Genomic DNA, 26,570 nt, shown 5'->3' on the forward strand with positions numbered 1-26,570 from the left:
GAAAGCTAGAGAAATAGGACAAATAACAATCCTGCATCCTCAGATCCCTGTGAACTCTGAAAATGGATTGTAATGTAGGACCCAAATGCTAAGTAAAGGACTGCTTATGTGCGTGTTACTTGACTGACTTAAAATAAGACCACTTGAAGCAAGAATAGCCCAATATGGTGATATATGTCCTACGTGTTTTATAAATGTTTGTTTTTCAAAAACCAAAATTGTCCCTCTTTTGTTTTGCAAAAAACAGATTACTTCAATTTTGTGTGAAACGTATAATGTATCTATGTAAATAAGAGAGCAAAGAAATTTTCTGAATACTTTTATTTTTTTGACACAAATATCTCTGTATCTCTTGGGATTTTTTTGCTGATAAAGGAGAGCTGGTGATATATTTGTTAATGACATTTTAAAAATGTGCTTCAGTGTATAGAGGTAATAATGTACTTTTTAGGTATATTAATAATAAATTAAGGTTATAATGGCTGCCCATGTTAGAGAAAATAGTGAATAGATTAGTCTTAGTAAAAAATTAGTTTTACAAGAAGATAAGCTAGGGGTATTAAAACTGAAAAAATTAGCTTCATACATTTTACTGTATACAAGTTTTTGATAAATAACATTCAATTATAGAATGTAATACCTTACCCAGCACCTGACATATTCAATAAATGTTTGTCAAATTTTACTGCTTTTTAATACAGTAATTTTCCTCAGTAATTTCTCAGATAAAACTCGATAAAAGTAAAAAATTATATTAGATTTGTTTTGGTTCCTTATAAAAGTGTATACTTCTAGAGGAAATAGCAGCAAGAAAAAGAAAAGAAAAGTGTGTGTGTATTCTAAAAAGTGATTCCAACTCAGATTATTTAAAGATGACTACTTTGACCCTATCTGTTGTTATAGTCCCTGCTGACAATATGCTGGCAACATCCTTGGGCTCATTCTTTTTTCTCTACTTATTTTGGCTTTACAGAGATCAGGTCTCAAGTCATGGGAATCTCCCTGGCCTTTAGCTGCTAAACTTTTCTTTCCTTCTTTTGTTCTTGCCTGGCTCAGAAGAGCATGCCAGATGATGTGTATTACGTTTCCAGAGTAAAGAAAGGATCTGGCCTGTGGAATCAATAGAGAAAGCATTGGTCTAGGTGGTTTCTTGGTTTTCAACTCACCTATTTTCAGCCAACCAAGAAGCCTCTTTATAAATGTGTTCTGATTAGCTGTTTTAGGTCCCTGTGCTTTGCGCAGCTCCTTTCTCCCACAGAGATATTATTAGGACATAGCCAGGCTAGAAAGGCTGTCGGAAGCTTTGGAGGTAGGAGGATAGGATCCAGAAAGGATTGCAGTAAGAAAAAGGGAATTTCATTTGGTGAACTCCATAGTCCAAAGGTAGCCCTGAGTTGATTCCATTTAGGAACCAAGGGTGGACTTTCTTGTTTGGTTCTCCAGCCCTTTAAGTTTCCTCATCTGGGGCCAGGATATGTATCAGGAAAGAAATCAACCTTGGTGTGTCCTCTCATTTCTTTCTCTTCTAAACTTCAGCTTCCAGGCATCGTACTGTAGTTTTGGGTGGACTCTTGGGCTCTTCTGGCTTTTTATCTGTTTTCTTTGATTCCTCATTAGAGTTGCTATCATCAGCCTTCTCCTCCTTTACTACTTTGGTTTCAATCATTTCCTTCTGCTGATTCTTGTTTGTAAAAGGAAAGTTCTTCACATACCTACAGGCATAATTATAAAATTAAAGTGAGAGATTTATATGTAACACATATGGCAATAGATAACACTTTGTCATAGCCCGTATTAGCACAGTACACTGGATACCTTTATTTCAGAGAGATTCGAACACATGCACACTCAAATACATTAATGCATCCCCACTTTAGTGGATTCATTTTGATGAGACAGTAAGTTTGCAGGCCATACATGAGGCTGACCTCATAACCCTCCCACCAAGAACAAAGAATTGAGAATCAGAACAAAACCTATATTTTCCCTCTAGATGTCAGTCTGTTCTTTTTATCTCTTGACTTTCAAAGGGGTTGCACTGACCTGTTTGTAAAGGCTGGGTGACATGTGAGAGCTGAAATAGTAGGAAAGATTGGGTGGTGGGAGGAAAGGTGAGATGAGGGAGAAAATTTACAATATAAGAAGACTATCATTTCTGTTTTGACCAAGAAAATGCTAACAACAACCTTAGAAAAACACAAGATACGGATGTGACATAGATTATAAGGCCAACAATGTGCCAATAAACCCACCTTTTGACGTAGCAAATTGCCAGACCAGCTGCAGCTGCAAAGAAGAGGAGTGCAAGCACTAGCAGAGCCGTGGGGACACCTGGAGGAAACAGACACATGGCCTATTGGTCCTTCACTTATGCATTGTTTTATGTTGCTCTTCTTCTTCTTCTTTTTTTTTTTAATTTTTAAATTTTTTATTTACATAAAATATATTATTTGTTTCAGGGGTACAGGTCTGTGATTCATCAGTCTTACACAATTCACAGTGCTCACCATAGCACATACCCTCCCCAATGTCCATCATTCAGCCACCCCATCCGTCCCCTCCAGCAACCCTCAGTTTGTTCCTGAGATTAAGGATCTCTTATGGTTTGCCGCCCTCTCTGCTTTCATCTTGTTTCATTTTTTCCCTCTTTTCCCTTATGATCCTCTGCCTTGCTTCTCAAATTCCACATACAAATGAGATCATATAATTGTCTTTCTCTGATTGACCTATTTCACTTAGCATAATATACTCTAGTTCCATTCATGTTGTTGCAAATGGCAAGATTTTAATTTTTTGATGGCTGCATAGTATTTCATTGTATATATATGCCACATCTTCTTTATCTATTCATCTGTTGATGGACATTTAGGTTCTTTCCAAAGCTTGGCTAATGTGGACATTGCTGCTATAAACATTCGGGTGCATGTGCCCCTTCGGATCATTACATTTGTATCTTTGTATCTCCTGAGTAAATACCCAGTAGTGCAATTGCTGGGTCATAGAGTAGCTCTATTTTCAACTTTTTTTTTAAAAGATTTTATTTATTTATTTGACAGACAGAAATCACAAGTAGGCAGAGGCAGACAGATAGAGAGGAGGAAGCAGGCTCCCTGCCGAGCAGAGAGCCTGATGTGGGGCTTGATCCCAGGACCCTGAGATCATGACCTGAGCTAAAGGCAGAGGCTTTAACCCACTGAGCCGCCCAGGTGCCCCTATTTTCAACTTTTTGAGGAACCTCCACACTGTTTTCCAGAGTGGCTGCACCAGCTTGCATTCCCGCCAACAGTGTAGGAGGGTTCCCCTCTCTCCGCATCCTTGCCAACAACTGTCGTTTCCTGACTGAATCATTTTAGCCATTCTGACTGGTGTTAGGTGGTATCTCACTGTGTTTTTGATTTGTATTTCCCTGATATTGAGTAATATTGAGCACTTTTACATATGTCTGTTGGCCATTTCGATGTCTTCTTTGGAAAAATGTCTGTTCATGTCTTCTGCCCATTTTTTGATTGGGTTATTTGTTCTTTGGATGTTGAGTTTGTTAAGTTCTTTGTAGATTTTGGATACTAGCCCTTTATCTGATATGTCATTTGCAAATATCCTCTCCCATTCTGTTGTTTGTCTTTTGGTTTTGTTCTGGGTTTTTTTTGCTGTGCAAAAAGCTTTTTATCTTGATGAAGTTCCAATAGTTCATTTTTGCCCTTGCTTCCCTTGCCTTTGGTGATGTTTCTAGGAAGAAGTTGCTGCGGCTGAGGTCGAAGAGGTTGCTGCCTCTTCCTCAAGGATTTGAGGATTTTGATGGATTCCTGTCACACATTTAGGTCTTTCATCCATTTTGAGTCTATTTTTGTTTGTGGTGTAAGGAAATGATCCAGTTTCATTCTTCTGCATGTGGTTGTCCAATTTTCCCAATACCATTTATTGAAGAGACTGTCTTTTTTCCACTGGACATTCTTTCCTGCTTTGTCAAAGATTAGTTGACCATAGAGTTGAGGGTCTATTTCTGGGCTTTCTGTTCTGTTTTATTGATCTATGTGTCTGTTTTTGTGCCAGTACCATACTGTCTTGATGATGACAGCTTTGTAATAGCGCTTGAAGTCCAGGGTTATGATGCCACCAGCTTTGGTTTTGTTTTTCAACATTCCTCTGGCTATTCAGGGTCTTTTCTGGTTCTATACAAATTTTAGGATTATTTGTTCCATTTCTGTGAATAAAGTTGATGGTATTTTGATAGGGATTGTTCTAAATGTGTAGATTGCTCTAGGTTGCATAGACCTTTTCACAATATCTGTTCTTCCAGTCCATGAGCATGGAATGTTTTTCCATTTCTTTGTGTTGCTCTTCTAATGATTCTTTATACAGATCCAGACAACAGATAATGCAGGAGAAAATCCTTCTCTGTGACCACAAAGGGGCTACTTAGAATGTTGGGCCCACATCTGTTTCTTTGCTTCTTGCCTATAGAAATCCTTGGCCTTGCCTCGCATCCTCTCTATATTCTATAAATTGCAATATGATGAAGTCCATTTCCTCTCTGTGACCTTGAGATGATATGTTGGAGCTAATTAAATGTAAACCCTTCCTTTTAAATAAGACGAACTTTTAAATCATAGGCGTTTAAGGTATATATTTTAAAAAGAACTTTGATGTATTAATAGATAGTGATTTATTTTTAAAAGGCTTTGAGTTTTTAAAAGTGAAGCTATTTCATGCTATGCAGCCATCAAAAGAAATGAAATCTTGCCATTTGCAATGACGTGGATGGAACTAGAGGATATTATGCCGAGCGAAATAAGTCAATCAGAGAAAGACAATTATCATATGATCTCTCTGATATGAGGAATTTGAGAGGCAGGGTGGAGGGGTTGTGGGGGGTAGGGAAGGAAAAAGTGGAACAAGATGGGATCGGGAGAGAGACAAACCATAAGAAACTCTTAATCTCAGGAAGCAAACTGAGGGTTGTTGGGGAGGGTGGGGGCTAGGGATAGGGTGACTGGGTTATGGACACTGGGGAGGGTATGTGCTATGGTGAGTGGTGTGAAATGTGTAAGCCTGATGTTTCACAGACCTGTACCCCTGGGGCAAATAATACATTATATGTGAACAAAAAAAAAGTGAAGCTATTTTATACTCACGATTTTTTGTTTAATAATTAATGTTTTTTAGAGCCCTCAAGTTCTACGACTTTATGAAAATTGAGTTTGCGTTAAGGTTTTACTTGTATTTGGCAGGTCCTGAGTGCCTACTCTGGAGAAAACATGGTTTTTATGTACTGTCTGTTATACACAAACACACAAACACACACATGCAATGCAAACATAGAAAGCTTTTACCTCCAAACCCAATGGCCCCATTCTTGAATGCCGCTTTATTTTCGATATATGACTTAGTTTCTGTTGCTGTAGCTATGGTGCTAGTTTCCATAAAACCTTCCGTTACACAAATCAATTTTCTTTTCCGTTTAGTAGAAGTGGAAGCCTGAGCAGAAGTAGGAGCAAGAGTAGGTGTAGCAGAGTAAGGTACATCAGTAGCTGAAGCGGAGTATGCACTGTCACTGACAGTTTCTGTTGTGTATGTTGTCTCTTCACTATTGAATATGGGATCGTTGGTGGTGATAATTTCTGGAAGGCATGAGTTAATCCAAATATCTGTTGGGGGAGGGAAAAATAAGGTAACAAGTAAATATTAAAACAGTCTCCTAACTTTTATTCCTGCCTCTAGTCTTAGTCCTCTCTAATCCTCTTACAGTGCAGCCAGAATGATCTTACAAAAATACAGATCTAATCATATCACTTCCTTCCTTAAAATTCTTCAGTGGCTGCCTCTATTGCATGACCTATAACGCCCCCTGTGATCTGTCCCCTGCTGACATGGCTAGCCTTATCTGATCAGTTTGTCTTTCTTCTTACCTTCTCAGATTTCTTCTGTTCTTTGATACTCTTTCTTTCATATCCAAGGCTTTGACCATGTCTTTTTGCCCCTTCTTTACTTAGCTCTTACTTATCCTTCAAGTCTCAGATTGAATGTCTCTTTAATAGGCAGATTTGATGACTAGATTGTGTCCCTAGGCATGTTTTTATACCTCATTCTACTTCCCTTGTCAAGGTTCTCATTGTACTGCTCTGTACTGGACTGATCTCCCTGGAAGCAGGAACCCTGCCTGTCTTAGTCATCATGGTGTGCTTTCTGTGCCTAGCACAGAGTTCATGCTCAATCAATAATTAATGAATTAAGAAAGGATGGAGAAACAACAGGATGGAAGGAGTAAATGAGGACACCAAATATACACACACATGACAATATACACTTCAGGACAAAGATTCAAAAAAAAACAAAACAGATTTCTCTGTGCTCTTCAAAATAAAAAAATTTTTTAAGGAGGGGAGCAGAGAAGGGATATAGATTTGCTTTTCAATCTGTTGAACGTGATAGAGAGGAAACAACATTTTTTGAGCATCTTATCTGAGTCAATCATGACACTTCATTTAATGATTTTATTCAACTCTCATTTTATAGGAGGAGACTGAAGTTTAGTGAAACTGAATAACTTGCCCAAATTCACATAGGTGGTAAATGACAGAGCCATGTAACATATTATAGTATGAGTTTGCATCTATTTTAAATTCCTACTTATTTCTGGCAGTAGGTAACATCAGCTGGACTGTTAGTTAAGAAGAAAAAGTTATTCCATTCATTTTTGAAAAATACAATAAATTACCAATCAAGGTCATGGATACTACTGATAAAACATTTTGACTGCACACATTCAGAATTTTATAATTTTTTTTTTACTTTGGAAACATCTCTATTCAAACACATATCATCCTTGACTTTTGCCTTGAACTTTTAGTTTCATTTCTTATTCTTGAGCACATGCTAAGTTTTTCCTTCAAAAAATGAAAATTTTTAATATCAGGGGAAAGAAACACTGAATATAATAGACCACATTGGGAACTGAAAACACAGAGACATAGAGTAAAGTTTCAATTTCCAGGACAGACGTATTTTGATAAAGGTAAGAGGAAATCACTGGGGATTCACAGAGGAGATGGTATGGAGGGTTAATATGTTTGTTCAACAAATATTTGTTGAGCCCCAACTATGTGCCAAACACTGTTCTAAGTGCTAAGGTCATGGTACAAAGAAGACAGAGTCCTTACTTTTAAGGGGCCTATATGCTAATGGAAAGATATATTACAAAAAAAAAAAAAAAAGGCCAGGATGCCTAGGTGGCTCAGTTAAGTGTCTAACTCTTGATTTCTGCTCAGGTCATGATCTCAGAGTTTTGAGATTGCTCCATGCCAGGCATGGAGTGTGCTTAGGATTCCCTCTCTTCCTCTCCTTCTGCACCATCCCCTGACCCTCTTCATCTCTCCTAAAAAGAAAAAAAAAGTCAGAAATTTTAGAGGATGATAAATGTTAAGAAGAAATTAAAATAGGATAAAGATTAAACCAATAGGGGTGGGGAATATGAGATGGATACTTTGACTAGGATGATGAAAGTGGAGAGGTGATACTTAAGCTGAGACCTAAATGATAAAAAGTAGCTAATCATTGAAGATCTCTGGCAAAAGCATTCCAAGTAAAGAGAACAGGAAGTTCAAGAGTCCAAAGTTGAATGAACTCAGTGTGTTTGATGAATAAAAGACCGCTATGGCTGGAACACAGCAGTAGCTCCTCTAGTATGGAAGAGGGAATAGAACATTCCAGTCAAAGGAATAGCATGATGCAAGAATCCAGAAGTTTGAAAATGTTGTCATACCAAATAAGGACAAGGAGTACAGTGTGGTTGGAGAGTAGGGTGTGTGTATGATTGGGAGTGTGAAAGACTGCAAGCAGAAGATGACTGGTAAGATAGACTGGAGCCAGAGTCTTGAGATTCATAATTGCCGTGTTAAAGCATTTGGAATGTATTTTGTAGGAGATGGAATTTTCAACTGGGTCCACAAATCTCCCAACTAATATATAGGAGTTCTCATACATGCTCACTTTTATGTGTAAGAGGCTTCATAATTTACATCATATTCTCAAATAAGAAGTCACCCAAGGGCTGTGGAGCAGAGAAGTAATGTAATTATCAGTGGAGGCATGTGGAGGATGAAAGGCAGTGGGGAGAGAGTACAGTCCGGGAACAAGAAAGGAGATTATTACAATTGCAAAGAACTAGAGGAATCTAGAAGTACCTGGAATCCTAAAACTTAGATCTTAGAGATCTCCTAGGAAAGAGTGATTTTGAACTCTGGCTACACATTGGAATCATCTGTGGAGCTTTTAAAAAAACACTGATGCCCAGGACCCAACCTGGGCCTGGTATGTTATTGATGTATAGTAATCACCATGGAAGGTGCTATGTGGAAGTAGTATTACTTAAGGTTTAAAGCTTGGCTCTTTCCCTTATTGACTATGACCATAGCAAAATACATGCTAAGCATTCAGTTATTTCTCCTGGAAAATATAAATGATACATTTGTGTTATTTCACTGAGGATTAATGAGATAATAAATGTGTGGGGCTTAGCATAATGTATGGGCATGATAGATAGGCTCTATCTAAGAATTCGTTTCCTTTGCCTCTCTGTTTATTAAATGTAGCCCAGAGAGCCACAGTGTGAGGGAGAAACAGCAGTCTGATCCTGTGATCCCTATTGGGTTGAGGGCACACCTAGAAGTGTTAGGACCTAGCTCTTCTTCCCCTCCAAACTATGAATATAATTTCTTTAAAATGTGCCAAGTACTCTGACATTAAACACAGAGTGTGTTTGGACTCCAAGAGGAAAGATAGGAGTAAGGGGTATGCGAAGCCTTCTTGAAGAGGCTGGCATTTGAAAATTGAGTAGAATAGCAGTTAGTTAAGTGGGGAGGAAGATAGGCATTGTGGCAGAGGAACGGCATGAAACAGATGGTGCGTGCATGAAACAGATGGTGCGTGCCGAGCTGTCAAGGCACTTTGGTCTGGTCTCCCAAAGCTTACAAAGATAGCAATTAAAAAAGACAATTAGGATAAGGTGTTAGGGTCAGGTTTAGGGTTATTTTAATCCCCAGACCTCACAAGATAGCTATAAAAAAAAGGTTACAAAAACAAAGAAACAGGGTAAGTTTAGGAGTAGAGTTTGGATAAGGGTTAGGTTAACTCTGACCCTCACAAAGATGGCAAACAGAAGCAGGTGAGCCCAGTTTATTTGAAAATGATAATATAACCACACAGATTTGTGAATTTTTCTAGTCACATTTGCACATAGTTGTTTGCTTGTTTTTGTTTTTGTTTTTGTTTTTGCACATAGTTTTTTCGACAGTACACTGTTAGAGGGCTATCTTCTGGGGACTGAAATAAATGCAAAGAAATATCAAATTTCACTCAATAGGTTCATTATTCCTAATAATGTTTGTTTTATAATTTTGAAGCTATTATAGGATAAGAAAGTATATTACTATGGGAACTAAGATCTTCTGTGTAAGGAAAAAAAGATGCAAGTGTAAAACAAACTAAGAAAAATTTGAATTGTTAAATTTGAGTTGGAAATATCAATACAAATTCATAATTTTTAGATATATGTATGTATGTGTAAATATATGGTTAGCTATTCACTAAAAATACTGAGAAGCAATTAAAACTCCTTTGGTAATGAGAATTACTTGAATTCAGATCTTGGTTTCTACTTAACATTTTCCATTATAAAGAACCTGGGCTTCTTGGAGAAATAAATGGCTGATTCCACCAGGGGCAGAGAAAGTACAAAGTAAGTCTGGGACATGCTATTATTATGTTAGAAAGGAATTGCTCCAATACTAATGGAATAAAGGGCACAAAGGTCAACTGCGGGGGAGAGGGGCTCCTACTCATCAAATTTGAGACAATTTGAGCATCAGAAAGAATAGAAGGATAATAATTGTAAAGTTGATAACATGTTGAACACACAGAATAAGTAAAATGTCATGTGTCCATAGTAGTATAAGGAGGAGGGAAGTGTGCATGCGTGTGTGTTTGTGTGTGTGTGTGTGTGTGTGAGAGAGAGAGAAATTCTTCTTTATCAAAGAATGCCAACTAACAAATGCAGAAGGAAGATTTAGAAAGTCACCATCTTGTACCTAGTAGTTTAAGCAGCCATTGGTAATTATTCCTGGAATCAGTTATTATACGTAGGGCCACAAGATGGTGGGGGTCAGAATATTTGCATGTGCCAAAATATCACAGTGTAGATTACCTACTCATTACAAGGGGGAAAACATGTCTTTATGAGTTCATTTAGAAAGGTCTAGCATCTTATTGAAATGATCAAAGTTAGCATATTAGTAATGGGACATACTGGTATTAAGTGACTTTTGTTGAGAAGTGATCTAAAGTACACAGAATCATCTATGAAGTCTTTTTTTTTTTTTTAATTATCAGTTAGCTACTATATAGTACATCATTACTTTTTGATGTAGTCTTTTTGCCAAAAATATTGAACAAGAGTTGAATCAAGTCTCCAGATCTAACTTCAATTATACAGGAAATATAGGGGATGGAAGTACAAGTTAAATGAAACCATGAGGAAACACTCAAATCCAAGTCCTCTTCCTGTGACCCCATTTTGTGAAGTCCAGAGGACTGGGTATCATATCATCACACTGACAGGTAGGAGGAAGGCAAGAAAGTTAAAACACCAGGTCATTTGTCAGGCATGAGCTGGCTATGAGTGATACAGGCATGTGAACCACCAATTCCCTAGCCAAAAGTGGTGGGCAGAAGAGGCAGAGGAGAAGAGGATAATGGTGAAGCAAATGTTGGAAGAAGCTTTATGTTCCAGTCTTGACCCTACCACCAACTGAACAAGCCAGATCTCCAGTCTGAGCTATCATTTCATACATGCAATGAGGAAAGAGGACAAAGTGTCTTTGGAGTCCCTTTCTAGATCAAAGCCTCCTGATTCAGAGAACTGCTTGGACCCTTTGTTGCCTTTGTGCAACATAATGTTGCTAGTTTACGTAAGATCTCTTGGATCTTAGAGTATGACTTTGGAATCTATCCTTGTATGTGACCACTTAGCTGTCTGACCTTTAGAAGGTCAGATTTATGAGTAGGTGTGAAGGGTAATAAATCAGCAGAGGTTCTTATGATAAACTGAGAACAAGTATTTAGTGAAGGAAAAACTTTCTGAGATGTTCCTTAGGTAGAGCACTTGGGTTAAAATGGTTGTGGTCTCCAAGCAAGGTTAAAAGAACAACTGTGTGACCAAGAGCAAACCAATTCTATTTTCTAGCTTTAACTCCTTTCTTCATAAAATGATCTTAAACCATGAAGATGTCAGGTGTACCATCTGAATTTCTTCTCTAAAAATAATGAAGGTTAAAAGAAAGAGCATGGTTTGAGAGTTAGACCTCTGTTAAAATCTTCATAGTAGTGAGAACTTAGACAAATGTACTTATATCCTCTGAGCTTAATTTCCCCCTCTACAAAATGGGGGTGACAAAGTGTACTTTAGAGAAAGATTGTCAAGTTTCAGTGTGATAACTCAGTACATTGCTTTGTCTAGAGTGGAAATTTCCTTACCTTATAAGATGGAGGGGCGTGGGTAATGGAGCCTCCTGGGATACTCTCTCCCTATATTGCCATTTAGTCATACTTTCCCTAACTTTTTCCTCTGAGGGGCACATGGCCACCTCTAGCTTGGTCACCGAGGCATTCTTGGGAGTATTAAATGACCATCACCATGATTTCTTCAGTGCTGTTCAGGGTTACTCTTCTCAGACGGATCATAGAGCTAGAGAAAACATGCAGAGGCTGTAGATTTGACTTACCAGATGAGTTGTAACAGTAGGCCAAAAACTTTTTGCTGACTGAATTTCTCCAAATCAGGACACCTGTCCCATTCTTCCCACACTTGGGGTTCGGCAGAATCCGAGGGATGACTAAGAACTTATCTGCAACCCATCCATAGCTATAACAGAATACACATTATTTGAATGGATACATTTATTTCTATTGCACAACAAGAACACAGCGCTGAAAGAGCTCCATCAGTGTTTATGAATCTAGTTGTTTCTCACCTGCAAGTCTCAAAGCCAAACCTCCATGCTGCTTCAACCTGGTCTTTACTGGCCAAAGTTAGTCCCATTAGCCTACAGGCCTCCTGGGCTTCTGCAAAATTCAGCTGCTGGGCTGCCCTTTTGTTCACAAGGGTGACCCCCATAATTCTGCATGGCCCTGAGGTGGAAAGTTCTGCAAAGGAATCACAGAAACCCTTAATTTGCTGCTGTCCTTGTTCCCAGCCTTTAGGCTCTTCTTCCTAGTAGAACATTATTGTCTTGATACAGCAATGAAGCCCTTGTGGCTGAGACTGAAGTTTAGAAATAATGGAACATAAGCCAGGCATTTTCCACAAGGTAAATTCTGCTGGCTTAGCTGGGTCCTTGCTCTTGTCCAAGCTTTACCTCTCATCAGATTGGAGTCTATCATGCCCCACTGCATAGTTGCCTCGTTCCTTATGTGGAGGCTTTGGCTACCAGTTCCTGGGGTTAGGTCTAGGTGATGCAGTTGTGGCAAACCTTTTTGGAGTCTATAAAATAAAAGGTCTGAGACTTTGAGAAAGATAGAATTCGGGGCTCTGGTTAATAGAAAACCAATGTGGCTTGGGAATACCACTATTTCTGAGATGGGCTGAAAAATGTTGCACTTGGTATAACAGAATGTGAGCCTTCTCAGTCTCAGGTCTTCTCTGACCATTGGGGGGCAGGCTTACTCTGAAGTTCCTGGAGGAACTGGGCAGTAAACTTTGCATGGTGAGGAAACTAAATTAAGAAAGTTGAGTTTTAGAGTTAGACCTGTATTTAAATCTGGCCTATGTCACTTGCTGGCTCTGTGATCTTAGGCTAGTTACTTCATCTCTTTGAGCCTCAGTTTCTTTATTTATAAAATTGAGAAAGTAACAGCATCTATATTATAGGGTAATGAGAGTTGAAAGAGTTAATTCAAATAAAAATGTTTAGCATAGTGCCTGCCGCATAGTAGATGCTCAGCAAATAAAAAATAACATCACTATGTTCTCTTCAAAGCTTTTTGGTTTTAGTCAGCTTATGATTGATCTCCCTGGGGAAGCTGAAGCAGTTGAACAGACATTTTGTAAATATATTTTACTCAAAAGTTAATGAATCCAATAATTCTTTTGATCCCCTTTCTTGATTCTGGGATTTATAGACCTGTATGAAATTGCAAAGTTGTATCACATTCAGGTACATCATTCCTATCAGGCTTTATCCACAAGAGTCTGTAAGAGGACATTACAATCTTCTAAGAAGTTGCTTGTACACAGATCTGTGCATTGGATGCCCAGTTAAATGCTTTGACCACTTCCTAGGTTGGTATTTAAAGTTTCTTCTTGCAAACGTTAAAGGAACATTTCTAAGTCTTCCACTGACCTTGCAATGCTCTGGACCAGGGGGCAGGAAGAGGGGATATGTATACGATGTATAATAATTACAGATGGCTTTATTTGCTTCCAGACCTTGCTCTCGCCAAAAGAGACACTAGAGTGCCAATACCCCATATTAGTATTTGTGACAAAACAGCCTCTTATGACTATGCACTAACACTAATACCTATACCAATACTAGTATTAATACTAATGCTAGTATTAATTCTAACATCTATCATCTGTTTATGTTGCTCTGGGCCAAACCCTGTGTCCTTTAATAGAAAGTGGAAGCTCAGGAAGATTAAATAACTTTCCCAAGCCCAAGGATATACACCAAAGACATAGGACAGATTGGGGGCACAAACCCAATTATGACTGATCCTAAAACTGCAGTTCTTAACTAGGACATTATTCTGTTTCCTGCTGTATTATAGGGGAGATGAACACACACCCACACCCACACATGCACACTATACAACTAGAACTGGACTCTCCAAACACACGTTTTCCCTGGAATTTGGCTTATTTAATCCATGAGCTTGCTATTGCTCAAATCCCATGGCTGCAAAGAAGGTTTTAATAAACCTTACACTATCAAGTGGTCTTGCTACTTTTTCATCAAAACTTATTTTAATAAACCTTACACTATCAAGTGGTCTTGCTACTTTTTCATCAAAACTTATTTTTACCTTAAAGTTATCATTTAGAGTAATGATAGACCTATTCTGGGCAATAGACCTAGCCTTGATTATTTTGTCTGTTATTAATTGGCTCTGGGACCTTGGGCAAGGTAGTGTTCTCATCTATAAAATGGAGATGGTTATATCTTCTTCACAGAATTTTTGTCAGAATAGATAACTTGTACCTAGCAGGGTCTCCATCATAGGTAGTCAACAAATAGTGGTCATTTTTATGCTTTCCTATTTCATTAAAAGACAAAAAGAAGGAGCTGGAATCCAAGAGCTATTCTACTAATCTCTTCCTTAAGATTTAAAAAATATATATTTTATTTATTTGACAGAGAGATAGAGAGAGAGCACAAGTAGGCAGAGTGGCAGACAGAGGGAGAGGGAGAAGCAGGCTCTCTGCTGAGCAGGGAGCCTGATGTGGGGCTTGATCCCAGGACCATGGAATCATGACCTGAGCCAAAGGCAACTGCTTAACTGAGAGAGCCACCCAGGTGCCCTTCCTTAAAATTTTATTTTTCCCTTAAAATTTTTTTAGGAAACAGCAGGCATAGTAGAAATACCCTATGCTTAGGATCAGACAGGGCTGGAATTCAAACCCAAGCTTTATTATTTACCATCTATATGGCATTAGGCAAGTCACTTGGCCTTACTTGAGCCTGTTTCTTCATCTATAAAATTCTTCTTAGAAGATTAAGTGAAATTTTATATATTACATATATAAAAATTATATATATAATATATGTAATATAAAATAGTTTAATTTCCTTAGGAAATTTTTGCCATCATCAAAGATGGTCTAAAGAATGCGATGGATTGGGGAGGGTATGTGCTATGGTGAGGGCTTTGAAATGTGTAAACCTGATGATTCACAGACCTGTACCCCTGGGGCAAGTAATACATTATATGTTAATAAAAATAATTTAAAAAAAGAAAAAAGAAAGAATGCAATGGAATCATTGTCATAGAACAATTTTGAGTTCTACTTAAACATAAAGTTTGAGTAATGGCAGCATTGTGGGGAAAAGTGAATAATATCTCCAGAGGAATTTCAAAGAGGACAAAACTAACTTGAAAGTAACAGTTCTGGTATTTGAAAAAAATCAATTATGTAACTGTAACCTCTCATAAAATTAAATATAGCAATAAATGAAGCAACTCGGGATATCTGATTCCAAAATATTTTATATCACAGAGCATCTTCCAGCATAGGAACACACAATTTTCTTTTTAAAGTGCTCAAATTTTCATTTGCCTGGAGCTGTAATTGAGTGATTTGTGGTTACAATTTTTTTGCCTACATTGCACAATGAGGTTACTGGTTGGGCATTACAAAAGCCCAGAAATCACTTGAAGTCATTCCTTTGGTAGGGAGCTAATGACTAATTTTCAAACCTACATTCTCACAGGTTTTTTTTCCAGTTAATTGGCTATTTATTTCATATTAAAAACATATATGCAGTATAGTAAAATTGAAATTAAAATAATTATGCTGGACAATTATTGCTGACACTTCCAAAAACATAAAACAGATCAATATTTAGCGAAAGTTGGCCATTTTCCCCAAGCTTAAAATTCATTACAATCATGGTTTGTTTCTGCAGTGAAACACTTTTAAAAACAAATGATCTTTCCTCAATGTTTTGATTCAAGATATTCCCATTAAAAAAGATTCCATAACCAAAAATGAAAGTCAAGATAACATAAAGGTAAATGTGAATCATTTTGGTGAAGCCAGCAATATGATGAAAACATTTCTGGCAGAGTAATCCTACCAACTAGATCTTCTGTTGACATTGAGGATAACCCCTATTCCCAGCACTCCACACTTAAGAATTTGGTAGGCTTAGGACAATTTGCAAGATCTTGCCTTGCCTCAGGTTGAAAATCTGGTAAGAAACGTACCTTCTACACGGAGAGATGTGACCAGGAGCCTTGTGGTCCAGATGGAGGCGAGAAGCAACACCAGGCTGAAGCATTTGGCCATTATGCCAACCCTTTCTGAGCCAGAGAAACACCCTGGATGGTCAGTGGCTGTAATGGAAGCAGACAATCACCAGTCTGGATGGAGACTTCTGGAAATATATTGGAGCCCCACTGTTCCACTTCATAACCGAGACATCCGGATTTCCCTGCTTTCAAGCTTCTGACTTGGTCACTGGGGGAAATGAGTGACGTCCCTTAAATGCCCAGGCTGTACTTTGTGGATTGCTTTCTGGAAAATTTAGCTAATGCTGACTCAGAAAACAGACAAATGAGGAAGGCAGATAGCACAGCATGAACTGCTGGAGGTTTCCCCAATTCCCATATTCCCTGCCACCTCCCACTTCCCTCACCAACTCATTCTCACACAATTCATTGTTATTACCTGTGGAGCCTATTCATTTATATACTCCTAGGAGTGTCCATCTCTAAAGGAGATTGAGCATGGGTTGTGCTTCCTTTCTTCCCACAGTCAGTGATTTTTTTTTTTTTTTCCTCCAGCTGCTTATCTTTGTGATCTGGGGAGGAATGATGCCAAGGCTCATGAAAGCAAATGCCCATTTAAATACTGAGTGCAGGGTGTTTATGCCTCCCTTTTCTTTTATGCACTTGAAATTTCTACACCACTCTAACTGATTCTTTCTTCAAAAAACAAGACATACAGTTCATATTTAGAAAACACAGCTGGGGGACAATTCATGAAATTTTAGTCATTTTTCATTTTACAAAGGGTTTTTGACTTTATAATAGTAATCAACATAGAGGTCCTTTATATGATAACTTTCTCCTTAAAAACTTCTCTTGTGTTCTGATAGACCAAAATTCAGTTTAGATTTCCCCTTTCTTCTTTGATGAATGTGAGGTTTATCTGTACTATATATGAGCAGACTGCACTCTCTTTCCCAGCTGGATATCCAGTGGTTTGTCTGCTATGGTAATTTTGGAATTCTGGCTTGCGAATAATGCTTTGAACAATGGCTTATGAGTTTTCTCCAAAATGAGTCATTTATAGGAATAGTGTATGGACAACAATTTCTTTTCTGTACAGGTGGTATCAGTCATAAAATTAGATATCTGTACAGAAAATACTCATAATGAAAGAAGAAATTTGCTCTGTACCTAGGTAACTTGCAAGAGACCAGGGGATAACTCTTAAATATCTCTACTATTTAAATATCTATAGACCTCATTACTTGGATGAGCACAAGCTGCAGGCTACAGGTACCTCAGAAACATATGTGATCTATCACCATGGAACCTGGTAGACAAGAAGGCAGGAATCATGTCTTTTTATCATTATCCTTAATGCCTAACACCATGCGTGAAAGAAAGTTAGCCTTTAAGTATTTGCTAAAGTATTTCAAAAAGAAAGAAGAAAGGAAGACAGGAAGGGAAAAATGAGTCATGGAAGGCAAGGACCTAAATTCTGGAAACAAATTTCTAGAAGAGGAATTATTAGATAAAGGGAGTCTGCATGATGGTGCTGGTGCTTAATATTGAGTTTCTGGAAGAAGAAAGAATCTTATTTCATCTCTTTAAATTTTCTAATTCTTCTTGCTTGTTTTGGTAGGTTATTTTTGGATATCCATATTGAAAGAAGTTAAGCCACCATTGGAATGTGATTGAGAATGCTTGACAGGAATTGTTGCCTCTGTGTTAAATGTGAATATTCTCAATCTTCGGTTGTAGGCCTCACTCCAGGCAAGTTTCTGAAGAGTTAGTCGCCAGGAGCTAAAAGCTAAACTGGAGAGCTATACAGAAAATATTGCCAGCTAATTTCTCTTCACTGTTTTGAGAAATGGTGTTTAAGATATGGAAAACAAGACAAAACAAAACAAAACCCAGCAGCACTATCCACTTCTGAAATAACAGCTTATGCTTACTGTCCATTAAAGAGGGCACATGGTGTAATGAGCACTGGGCTTTATAGAAGACTGATGAATCACTGACCTCTACCTCTGAAACTAATAGTATGCTATGTTAATTAATTGAATTTAAATTTAGAAAAAGAAAAAAGTAAAGTAGCAATCTGCCCTAAAAAAATAAATAAATAAAATGATAGATCATGGTATAATCAAGGAGAATCAACAATTAAAGAAAAAATTTGTAGAATTAGAAGGGAAATTTGAAAAGTCATAATAGCAATCAAGTTGCAAAGGAGAGTAGGAAACAGAATATCCAGACCCTTTTTCTTTTTTTAATCTGTTTTTAAAATTCCACTATAATATACAATGTTATATTAGTTTTAGATACACAATATAGCGATTCAACACTTCCATGCATTACTTAATGCTCATCATGATAAATGTACCTCCTAATCTCCATTATGTATTTCACCCATTCCCTACCCACCTCCCCTGTAATAACCATCAGTTTGTTCTCTATATTTAAGAGTCTGGTTTTTTAAAATCTTCTTTTTTTGTTGTTGTTCATTTGTTTTGCTTCTTAAATTAGACATGAGTGAAATCATATGGTGTCTTTCTCTGGTTGACTTATTTCACTTAGCATTATACACTTTAGATCTGTCCATTTTGTTGCAAATGACAAGATTTTGTTCCTTTTTATGGCTGAATGATACACCATATCATCTTTATCCATTCATCTATTGATGGATACTTGGGCTGCTTCCATAATTTGGCTATTGTAAATAATGCAGCAAACATAGATGTGCTTTTTCCCTTTTGAATTAGGGTTTTTGTATTCTTTGGGTAAATCCACTACTGTGATTACTGAATTATAGGGTAGTTCTGTTTTTAATTTTTTGAGGAATCTCCATACTGTTTTCCGGAGTGGCTGTACCAGTTTGCATTCCCACCAGCAGTGCAGGGCGGGGGGGTCCTTTCCCTCCCCATCCTCACCAACACTTGTTGTTTCTTGTGTTTTTGATTTTAGGCATTCTGACAGATGCGGGGTGATATCTCATTGTCGTTTGATTTGCATTTCCCTGAAGATGAGTGATGTTGAGCATCTTTTCATGTGTCTGTTGGCTTATCTTTGTGATGTGGGAAACAGAGGCAGAAGAAAAATTATTAAATTTCCTTACCCACTGACAAGCCCTTAAAACAGGCAGAGTGACATTCCTGTAGAGACTCAACTGCCTCCATCTTAATACTTTGCTAAGGGCAAAGGGCAGTCGTAGCCTGACCGACCCCTACCCCCAACCAGGATCCTGTAAGTCTACTTTAACAATTCCTTTGGAAACTATCTCTAAACCCTCCAAGATGCGGTTAACAGTCATTCCCAAGCATACGGCCCACTGATATACATTTAAAGGGTCTCACCACAAAGGTTTTATTACCATTAATGAGTAACCTTTTCCCCAACAATAGCTAGCACCTCAAGGTCCTGGAAACCTTGCTTCCAAAATTCCTTAGAGACCTAGGCCATCCCTGACCCCCTCCCAGCTTGCAAGCATATAATAGACCATTCCTCACAGCCCCAGGGAAGCAGCAGCAATTCCTGCACACAGGTCCTGTCCCCGTGCTTTAATAAACCACCATTTTGCACAAAGATGTCTCGAGAATTCTTTCTTGGTCATCGGCTCAGGACCTCACCCCACCGAACCTCACTTATATTCTAAGACTTCTTCATCATTTGTATGTCTTCTTTGAAGAAATATCTGTTTATGTCTTCTGTCCATTATTTAACTGGATTATTTTGTTTTGTTTTCGAGTTGTATAACTTCTTTATATATTTTGGTTACTAACCATTTATTGGATATATCATTTACAAGTATCTTCTCCCATTCCACAGAAGTAGATTGTCTTTTAGTTTTGTTGCTTATTTCCTTTGTTGTTCAGAAGCTTTATATTTTGAAGAAGTCCCAATAGTTTATTTTTGCCTTTATTTCTCTTGCCTCAGGAGGCATATCTAGAAAAATGTTGCTACCACCAATGTAAAAAAAAATTATTGCCTGTGTTCTCTTCAAGGATTTTTATGGTTTCAAATCTCACATTTAGGTCTTTAATACATTTTGAGTTTATTTTTCTGTATGGTGTAAGAAAGTGGTTTAATATCATTCTTTTGCATGTAGCAGTCCAGTTTCCTAACACCATTTACTGAAGACTGTCTTTATCCCATTGCACATTCTTGTCTCCTTTGTTGTAGATTAATTCACCATATAATTGTGGGCTTATTTCTGGGCTCTCTATTCTGTTCTATTGATCTATTCTGTTCTATTGTGTCTATTTTTGTGCCAGTACCATACTGCTTTGATTACTACAGCTTTGTTGTATACCTTGAAATCTGGGATTATGACACCTCCACTTTTTTTTTTCTTTTTCAAGATTACGCTTGCTATTTGGTGTCTTTTGGGGGTCCATACAAATTTTAGGATTATTTGTTTTAGTTCTGTGAAAAATGCTGTTAGTATTTTGATAGGGATTGCATTAAATCTGTAGATTGCTTTAGGTAGTATGGACATTTTGACAATATTTATTCTCCCAATCCACAAACATAGAATGTCTTTGCATTTATTGTATTATCTTCAATTTCTTTCATCACTGTTTTATGGTTTTCAAACTACATGTCTTTCACCTCCTTGATTATGCTTATTCCTAGGTGTTTTATTATTTTTGGTGCAATTGTAAATGGTATTGTTTTCTTAATTTCTCTTTCTGCTGCTACTTATTAGTATATAAAAATGCAACAGATTTCTGCATATTGATTTTGTACCCTTTTACTTTACCGAATTCACTTATCAGTTCCAGTAGTTTTTTGGTGGACTCTTAGGGTTTTCTATATATAGTATGTCACCTGAAAACAGTGAAAATTTTACTTCTTCCTTACTGATTTGAATGACTTTTATGTCTTTTTCTTGTCTGATTGCTATGACTAGGACTTCCAGTACTATGTTGAATAAAAGAGCTGAGAGAGGACATCCTCTTCTTGTTCCTGATCCTAGGGGAAAAGCTTTCAGTTTTTCACAATTGCGTATGTTGTTAGCTGTGGGTTTTTCAAACATGGCCTTTATTATGTTGAAGTATATTATCTCTAAACCTACTTTGTTGAGGGTTTTTATCATGAAGGGATGTTTACTTTGTCAAATGATTTTTCTGCATCTATTGAAATGGTCACATGATTTATATCTTTTCTTTTGTTAATGTGATATATCACATTGATTCATTTGCAAATATTGAACCACCTGGGAATAAATCCTACTTGATTATGGTGAATGATTTTGTTAATATATTGTTGGATTTGGTTTACTAAAATTTTGTTAAGGATTTTTGCATCTATATTTATCAGAGATTGGCCTATAGTTTGTTCTCTTTTTTTGTGCTATCTTTATCTGGTTTTGGTATCAGGGTAATGTTGGTTTCATAGAATGAATTTGGAAGTTTTCCTTCCTCTTCTATTTTTTTGGAGTAATTTGAGAAGTCAAGGTGTTAACTTTTCTTTAAATGTTTTGTAGAATTTTCCTCTGGAAATTTGGGAAATTTGGGAAAATCTGGTCCTGGACTTTTTTTATTGGGAGTATTTTGATTACTGATTCAATTTCATTGCTGGTATTTGATCTGTTCAAATTTTCTATTTCTTCCTAATTTAGTTTTGGCAGGTTATAAGTTTTCTAGGAATTTATCCATCTTCTAGTTTGTCCAATTTATTGGCATATTAATTTTTCATAATATTCTCTTATAATCCTTTGTATTTCTGAGGTGTTGGTTGTTATTTCTCTTCTTTTAAAAAAAATTTGATTTAAATTCTAGTTAGTTAGCATATAGGGTAATATTGGTTTCAGGAGTAGAATTTAGCGATATAACACCCAGTGCTCATCATAACAAGTGCCCTCCTTAATACCCATCACTCATTTAACCTCTCCCCCAGCCCCCTCCCTCCACCAACCCTTAGTTTGTTCTCTATCATTAAGAGTCGTTTATGTTTTTTTCCCTCTCTCTTTTTTCCCCCTCCCCTGTGTTCATCTATTTTGTTTCTTAAATTCTGCATATGTGTGAAATCATATTATTTTTCCTCTTTCGTTTCTGATTTTGAGTCCTCTCTCTCTCTCTCTGAGTCTGGCTACTGATCTATTAATTTTGTTGATCTTCTCAAAGAACAATACCTTTTTACTGTCTTGGAGTTCTGTAGGTCAGAAGCCTGGGTGGGCTCAACTAGGTTCTCTGCTGTGGTTCTCACAAAATTAAAATCAATGTGTAGGCAGTGGTGTGCTCTTACCTGGAGGTCCTGGTAAGGCCCACATTCTTGCTCACTCAGGTTAGTGGCAGAGTTCATTTTCTTGAGACTTTAGGAATAAGGTCCTTGTTTTCTTGCTGGCTTTCAACTGGGGTCTATTCTCTTCTCCAAAAGGCCGCCTGCTTTTCTTTTCATGTGGCTCACTCTATTTGCAAAGCAGCAGTGACACTTTGGGTCCTTGTCATACCTCTAATCTCTTTGACTTCTACTTCTATCATTAGCTAGAGAAAGCTCTCTGCTTTTAAGGGCTGCTGTGATTACATAGGACCCACTGAGATGATTTTCCTATTTTAAGGTCTACTTTACTGTATAATATAACAGGAGTAATATTTCATATTCAAAGGCTTCAGGAATTGGGGTGGAACATCTTGGAGGCATGTATTTTAGAAATTCTTCCTACTACAATTACTTACCTTTGATTAGATCTTGAATCTGCTTCCTGGAAGAAACTCCCATGTCCCATGTGTCCACTGATCTCTGTAGGTCTTCATTGTATACAATCTTCTTGGCCACATTTGGAGTAGGAATTAAGGAATATGCCCTCCTGGGGAGTAGCACAGCTTTTGCAGTCTGCCTTCTGTTAGTATAAAGTTGAAGATCCCAAAAGCTGTTTTCTAATTTGAACAATTGAACTTTTTCACCTTGGCTTATGTTTCTTTGTAAATACAATTCCCTCACAAACCTAGATTTCTGACCTATTTTCTTCTATTTGATTCCATGTGCCAATAATCATACCCCAAATCCTTTCCCAGTCATAATTATCAAGATGTATTTCTTTATTTTCTCAGCTCCATTCTTCTCTCTCTTTCTCTAATTTAATGGTGCCTACACTGAGCACTACACTGAGTTCATTTCAAACCACACATATCCTTAATCTGGTTTTCCCATAGGCTGAGTTGATCTGAGTTCAACTGAAAAATTTTATTGGTTCTTTCCCACTGAAAGCTCTTTTTATTCTTTCTGTTTAGAGTTTAGAAATAGTCAGGCTTTCTAAGTCTTCAGTTTGAACCCTGTGTATTTTTTTTTCTTTCTACTGCCAAAAAGCCAATTCTTTCCCAAGTGCTTCTTTTTCTTACAATATGTGCCAAAGGTTGCCAATAAAGTTTCACATGGATTTATTCCAGCACTTCTCCTAGGACTATAGGCTGCCCATGGGCTGCCTTTCAAGTTTTCATGGGAAATACTTTGCCAAGTTTTTTTGTTTTATTCACCACATGAGTCACCATATTTCTAGCTCCTGAAATTAGTTTTCTTGTTTTCTGCTGCTTGACTGCTAAGCCAGTGCCTCGCATTTTGAAAACTTGTTATTGAAGCACCCTATTATGGTTCAAATCTATGTATTAATCAGAGTAGGCTAACTGCTATAACAAATAAAACAATTTCAGTAGCTTAATACACTAAAATTTTATTTTTTGCTTATGGCACAGCTGTATTCTATGAGTGCCCATTCAAAGATCCAGCTTCCATCTAGTGGTTCTGCCATCTTCTCAGCCCTCAGGTCCTCAACTAAATCTTCTGAATTTGGTAAGAAGTGGGGAAATAAAGACAGTGTGAAATATTGGGCAGGAGAGTCTACTTTAGGGCATTACATCTGAAGGGTCTCCATTCCCCTACATCTAGCTGTAAGAAAGACTGAAAAATGTAGTCTAGCTGTGGAAATCGTGTTGGTGAAAATCCAGCAGTCTCTAGCACAGCAAAGTGTATTAATTTTAAAAATTCAAAGAGACAAAAAATTTAAATATAGAAAACAAACTGGGAGTTACTAGAATGGCGGGTAGGGGAATGGGTGAAATAGATCAAGGGGATTAAGAGGGCACTATTTTGATGAGCACTGAGAAATCTATAGAATTATTGAATTAGGGGCATCTGGGCAGTGCAGTGGGTTGATTATCATATTCTTGGTTTTGGCTTAGGTTGTGATCTTAAGATTGTGAGCTCAAGCCCTGAATCAGGCTCTGTGCTCAGCAGGGAGTCTGCTTGAGGTTCTCTCTCCCTCTCCCTTTGCCCCTGCCACTCATGCTCGATCTCTAAAATTAAAAAAAAAATCCTAAAAAAAAGAAAATTGTTGAATTATTATATGGTATACCTGGAAAAAATGATAAGCTGAGGAGATATAGGAAACTAAGATCAGCCAGGAATGAAGGAGAAAGAAAGGAAACAATCCAACCCCCAAGAGGTAGCCTATAGTACAATGACCCAAGGCCTGGGGACTTTGGGCTTGGTCTGGGAAGCACTAATATCTAAGGGGATCTAATTCAGGTTTAGGGCAAGATTGTGGCTTAGCTCCATAAAATGAGGAGGCATTTGGCTACTGCCAGAGGTTTGGAAATGTGCTTTTATTTTCAAACTCAGGTATGTGACACTATATAGTTCAATGCTAACACACCTGTGTGAGGTTTAACAACATTAAGAACTGACAGCCAGTGATACACAAATCCAGCATCTCCCTCTCCATTTACTCTGCCAGCCTATACACATGGGATGATATATATGGATTTTGTGGCAGCCACAAGGTGAAGGCCCTTTTAGGAGGTGATATCAACAATAACACAAACTAAACATCACTGAAACTCAAGATAGGCACCAGAGTCCTAGGGCTAAGCAGAAACATCAGACCAGAGGCATTTTGAGGGGAACTTTTATTTTAGATCAACATCACTGTTGGAAAGACAGGGCCCATTTCTCTCCATTTCACCAGACTTGGTAATGTTCCACCTGCTTCTGATCTAACTTTGCTTTTCAGAAAAGAAATGCCAAAGAGTACTTTTTTCAGGAATGCCCTTGGAAATGTGATTTTTCTTACAGTTCTTCTTTTCTTCAACCTCTCTTACTCATAGTGTACTTTGAGTGAGGGCCTATATCTGGAAGTACTCTTGTCGGCTTTTCTGTGGAGCAACTGGAGGTTCAGGAGCTCACTGTAGCTGCTCTCCTGGCCTTTGTTTTAAATGGTAACAAAGGTGGGAACCCTGTGGCCAAGTGGACTGTGGGCCAGCTCAGCCTGATCCTTCTTTAAGGGAGGCTGAGACTGGACATTGCCAGGATAGAGTTTTGCCCCACAGCTATTGTCTCTGGGGCCCCATTTGCATCCTGCTTGTGACTCTGAAGGCCTAAAATATTTTTCAGTGTGTCCAGTCCCCCTTGGTACAGCAGGGAAAACCATTCTTCCAGGACCCCAAAGTCCCTCTGCCTTGATCTGTACCTCTTTACCTTAATGGCACATTCTTGGTCAACCCTGACTTGGCCTTCTCTCACAGTGGTTTTCTAGCCACTGTAAAGGATGTCCCCCACCCCACCTTAAAACAACATGCTGTTTTACAGAAGGGCTAATCTAAGTGGGTCTTTTTGAAAGGACTGATTGTATCAGGCCCAGTCCTTGAGCTTGGAAATGGTGTTGCCAATTAAGTCTCATTTCTGCTCTTTCACAGTGTAGGCTGAAAAATAATAGAGTAAGTTGAGGCTAATAAAGATATTTTTCTTCTTGAGATAGTAGCAGTCCCACCAGGTGCTGGGACTGAGAAGTGGGCAAAATGTCAGTTGTCTCTAGGCTGCTCTCTACTATCTTGAATTCTCACTTGCTCTTTTGGCCAACATTCAGTGACACCCTCCCATGTATCAGCTGCCATGCTAGGTACTTACCCCAGAGAATGGATAAGATATGGTTCTTTTCTTTGAGGAAAAATAGTAGGGGAGATAGACACACACACAGAGTTATTGTGATATACTGTCACAACTGTCAATAATGAAGATGTTTAAAAAGTGTCAGAAAGTAGGGTGTGGCCCATTATGTGGAGTACGGTGGGGAGTTGGAGAGAGGTAATCAAAGCCTGTATGGAGGGGATAATTTTTGTACTTGGTTCTGAAGAGTTACCAGTAGAAAAGAGGAGAATGGCAGTAGAAATACTGGTGAGTAGAGGAACAGATCTATGAGAAAATGATTTAGTCCAGGAACCAGAAATAATCTGGAGTGGCTGGAGGGCTACCTGGGGTAAGTGGGACTGAAATGTAAGGCATGCAGTTAGGAGACCACTGGAAAAGGCAATTTTGTGCAAGCGCCAGTCTGCTTAGATTTGAATTCCAGGTCCATAATTTACTAACTGAATGTACTTGGCAAGTTGTGTTTTTGTGCTTCAATTTCCTTATCTGAAAATGGGAGATTAGTACCCACCTTATACTTTTTTCCTTTTTTTTTTTTTTGAGGATTAAATGAATTAACACCTATATAATACCTAGAACAGTGCTTGACTCACAGTAAGTTCTATGTGAGTGTTAGCAACAAAACAACAACAACAAAAAAACAAGATCAGAACAACCACAATAAAAAC

General features: G+C 37.8%; 1 protein-coding gene across 2 annotated transcripts; it reads right to left on the reverse strand.

Moving 5' to 3' along the window:
- Positions 1–304: 304 nt before the first annotated feature.
- Positions 305–16,538, reverse strand: LYVE1 (lymphatic vessel endothelial hyaluronan receptor 1). Of its 2 annotated transcripts, XM_032853471.1 has the most exons (7): positions 16,442–16,538; positions 15,979–16,107; positions 12,024–12,195; positions 11,775–11,914; positions 5,331–5,645; positions 2,253–2,331; positions 305–1,712 (listed from the first exon to the last, which is right to left on the reverse strand). In XM_032853471.1, the coding sequence occupies exons 2-7, from the start codon at positions 16,058–16,060 to the stop codon at positions 1,526–1,528; spliced, it is 975 nt and encodes a 324-aa protein (XP_032709362.1). In that variant the 5' UTR covers positions 16,061–16,107; positions 16,442–16,538; the 3' UTR covers positions 305–1,525. The 2 variants fall into 2 exon arrangements, with proteins under 2 accessions (XP_032709362.1, XP_032709361.1); XM_032853470.1 differs by lacking the exon at positions 16,442–16,538 and having other exon boundaries at positions 15,979–16,396.
- Between the last annotated feature and the right edge of the window lie 10,032 nt (positions 16,539–26,570).

The sequence above is a fragment of the Lontra canadensis genome, unplaced genomic scaffold (genome assembly GCF_010015895.1).
Source record: "Lontra canadensis isolate GAN:19392208 unplaced genomic scaffold, GSC_riverotter_1.0 scaffold7, whole genome shotgun sequence".
Lineage (NCBI taxonomy): Eukaryota > Metazoa > Chordata > Mammalia > Carnivora > Mustelidae > Lontra > Lontra canadensis.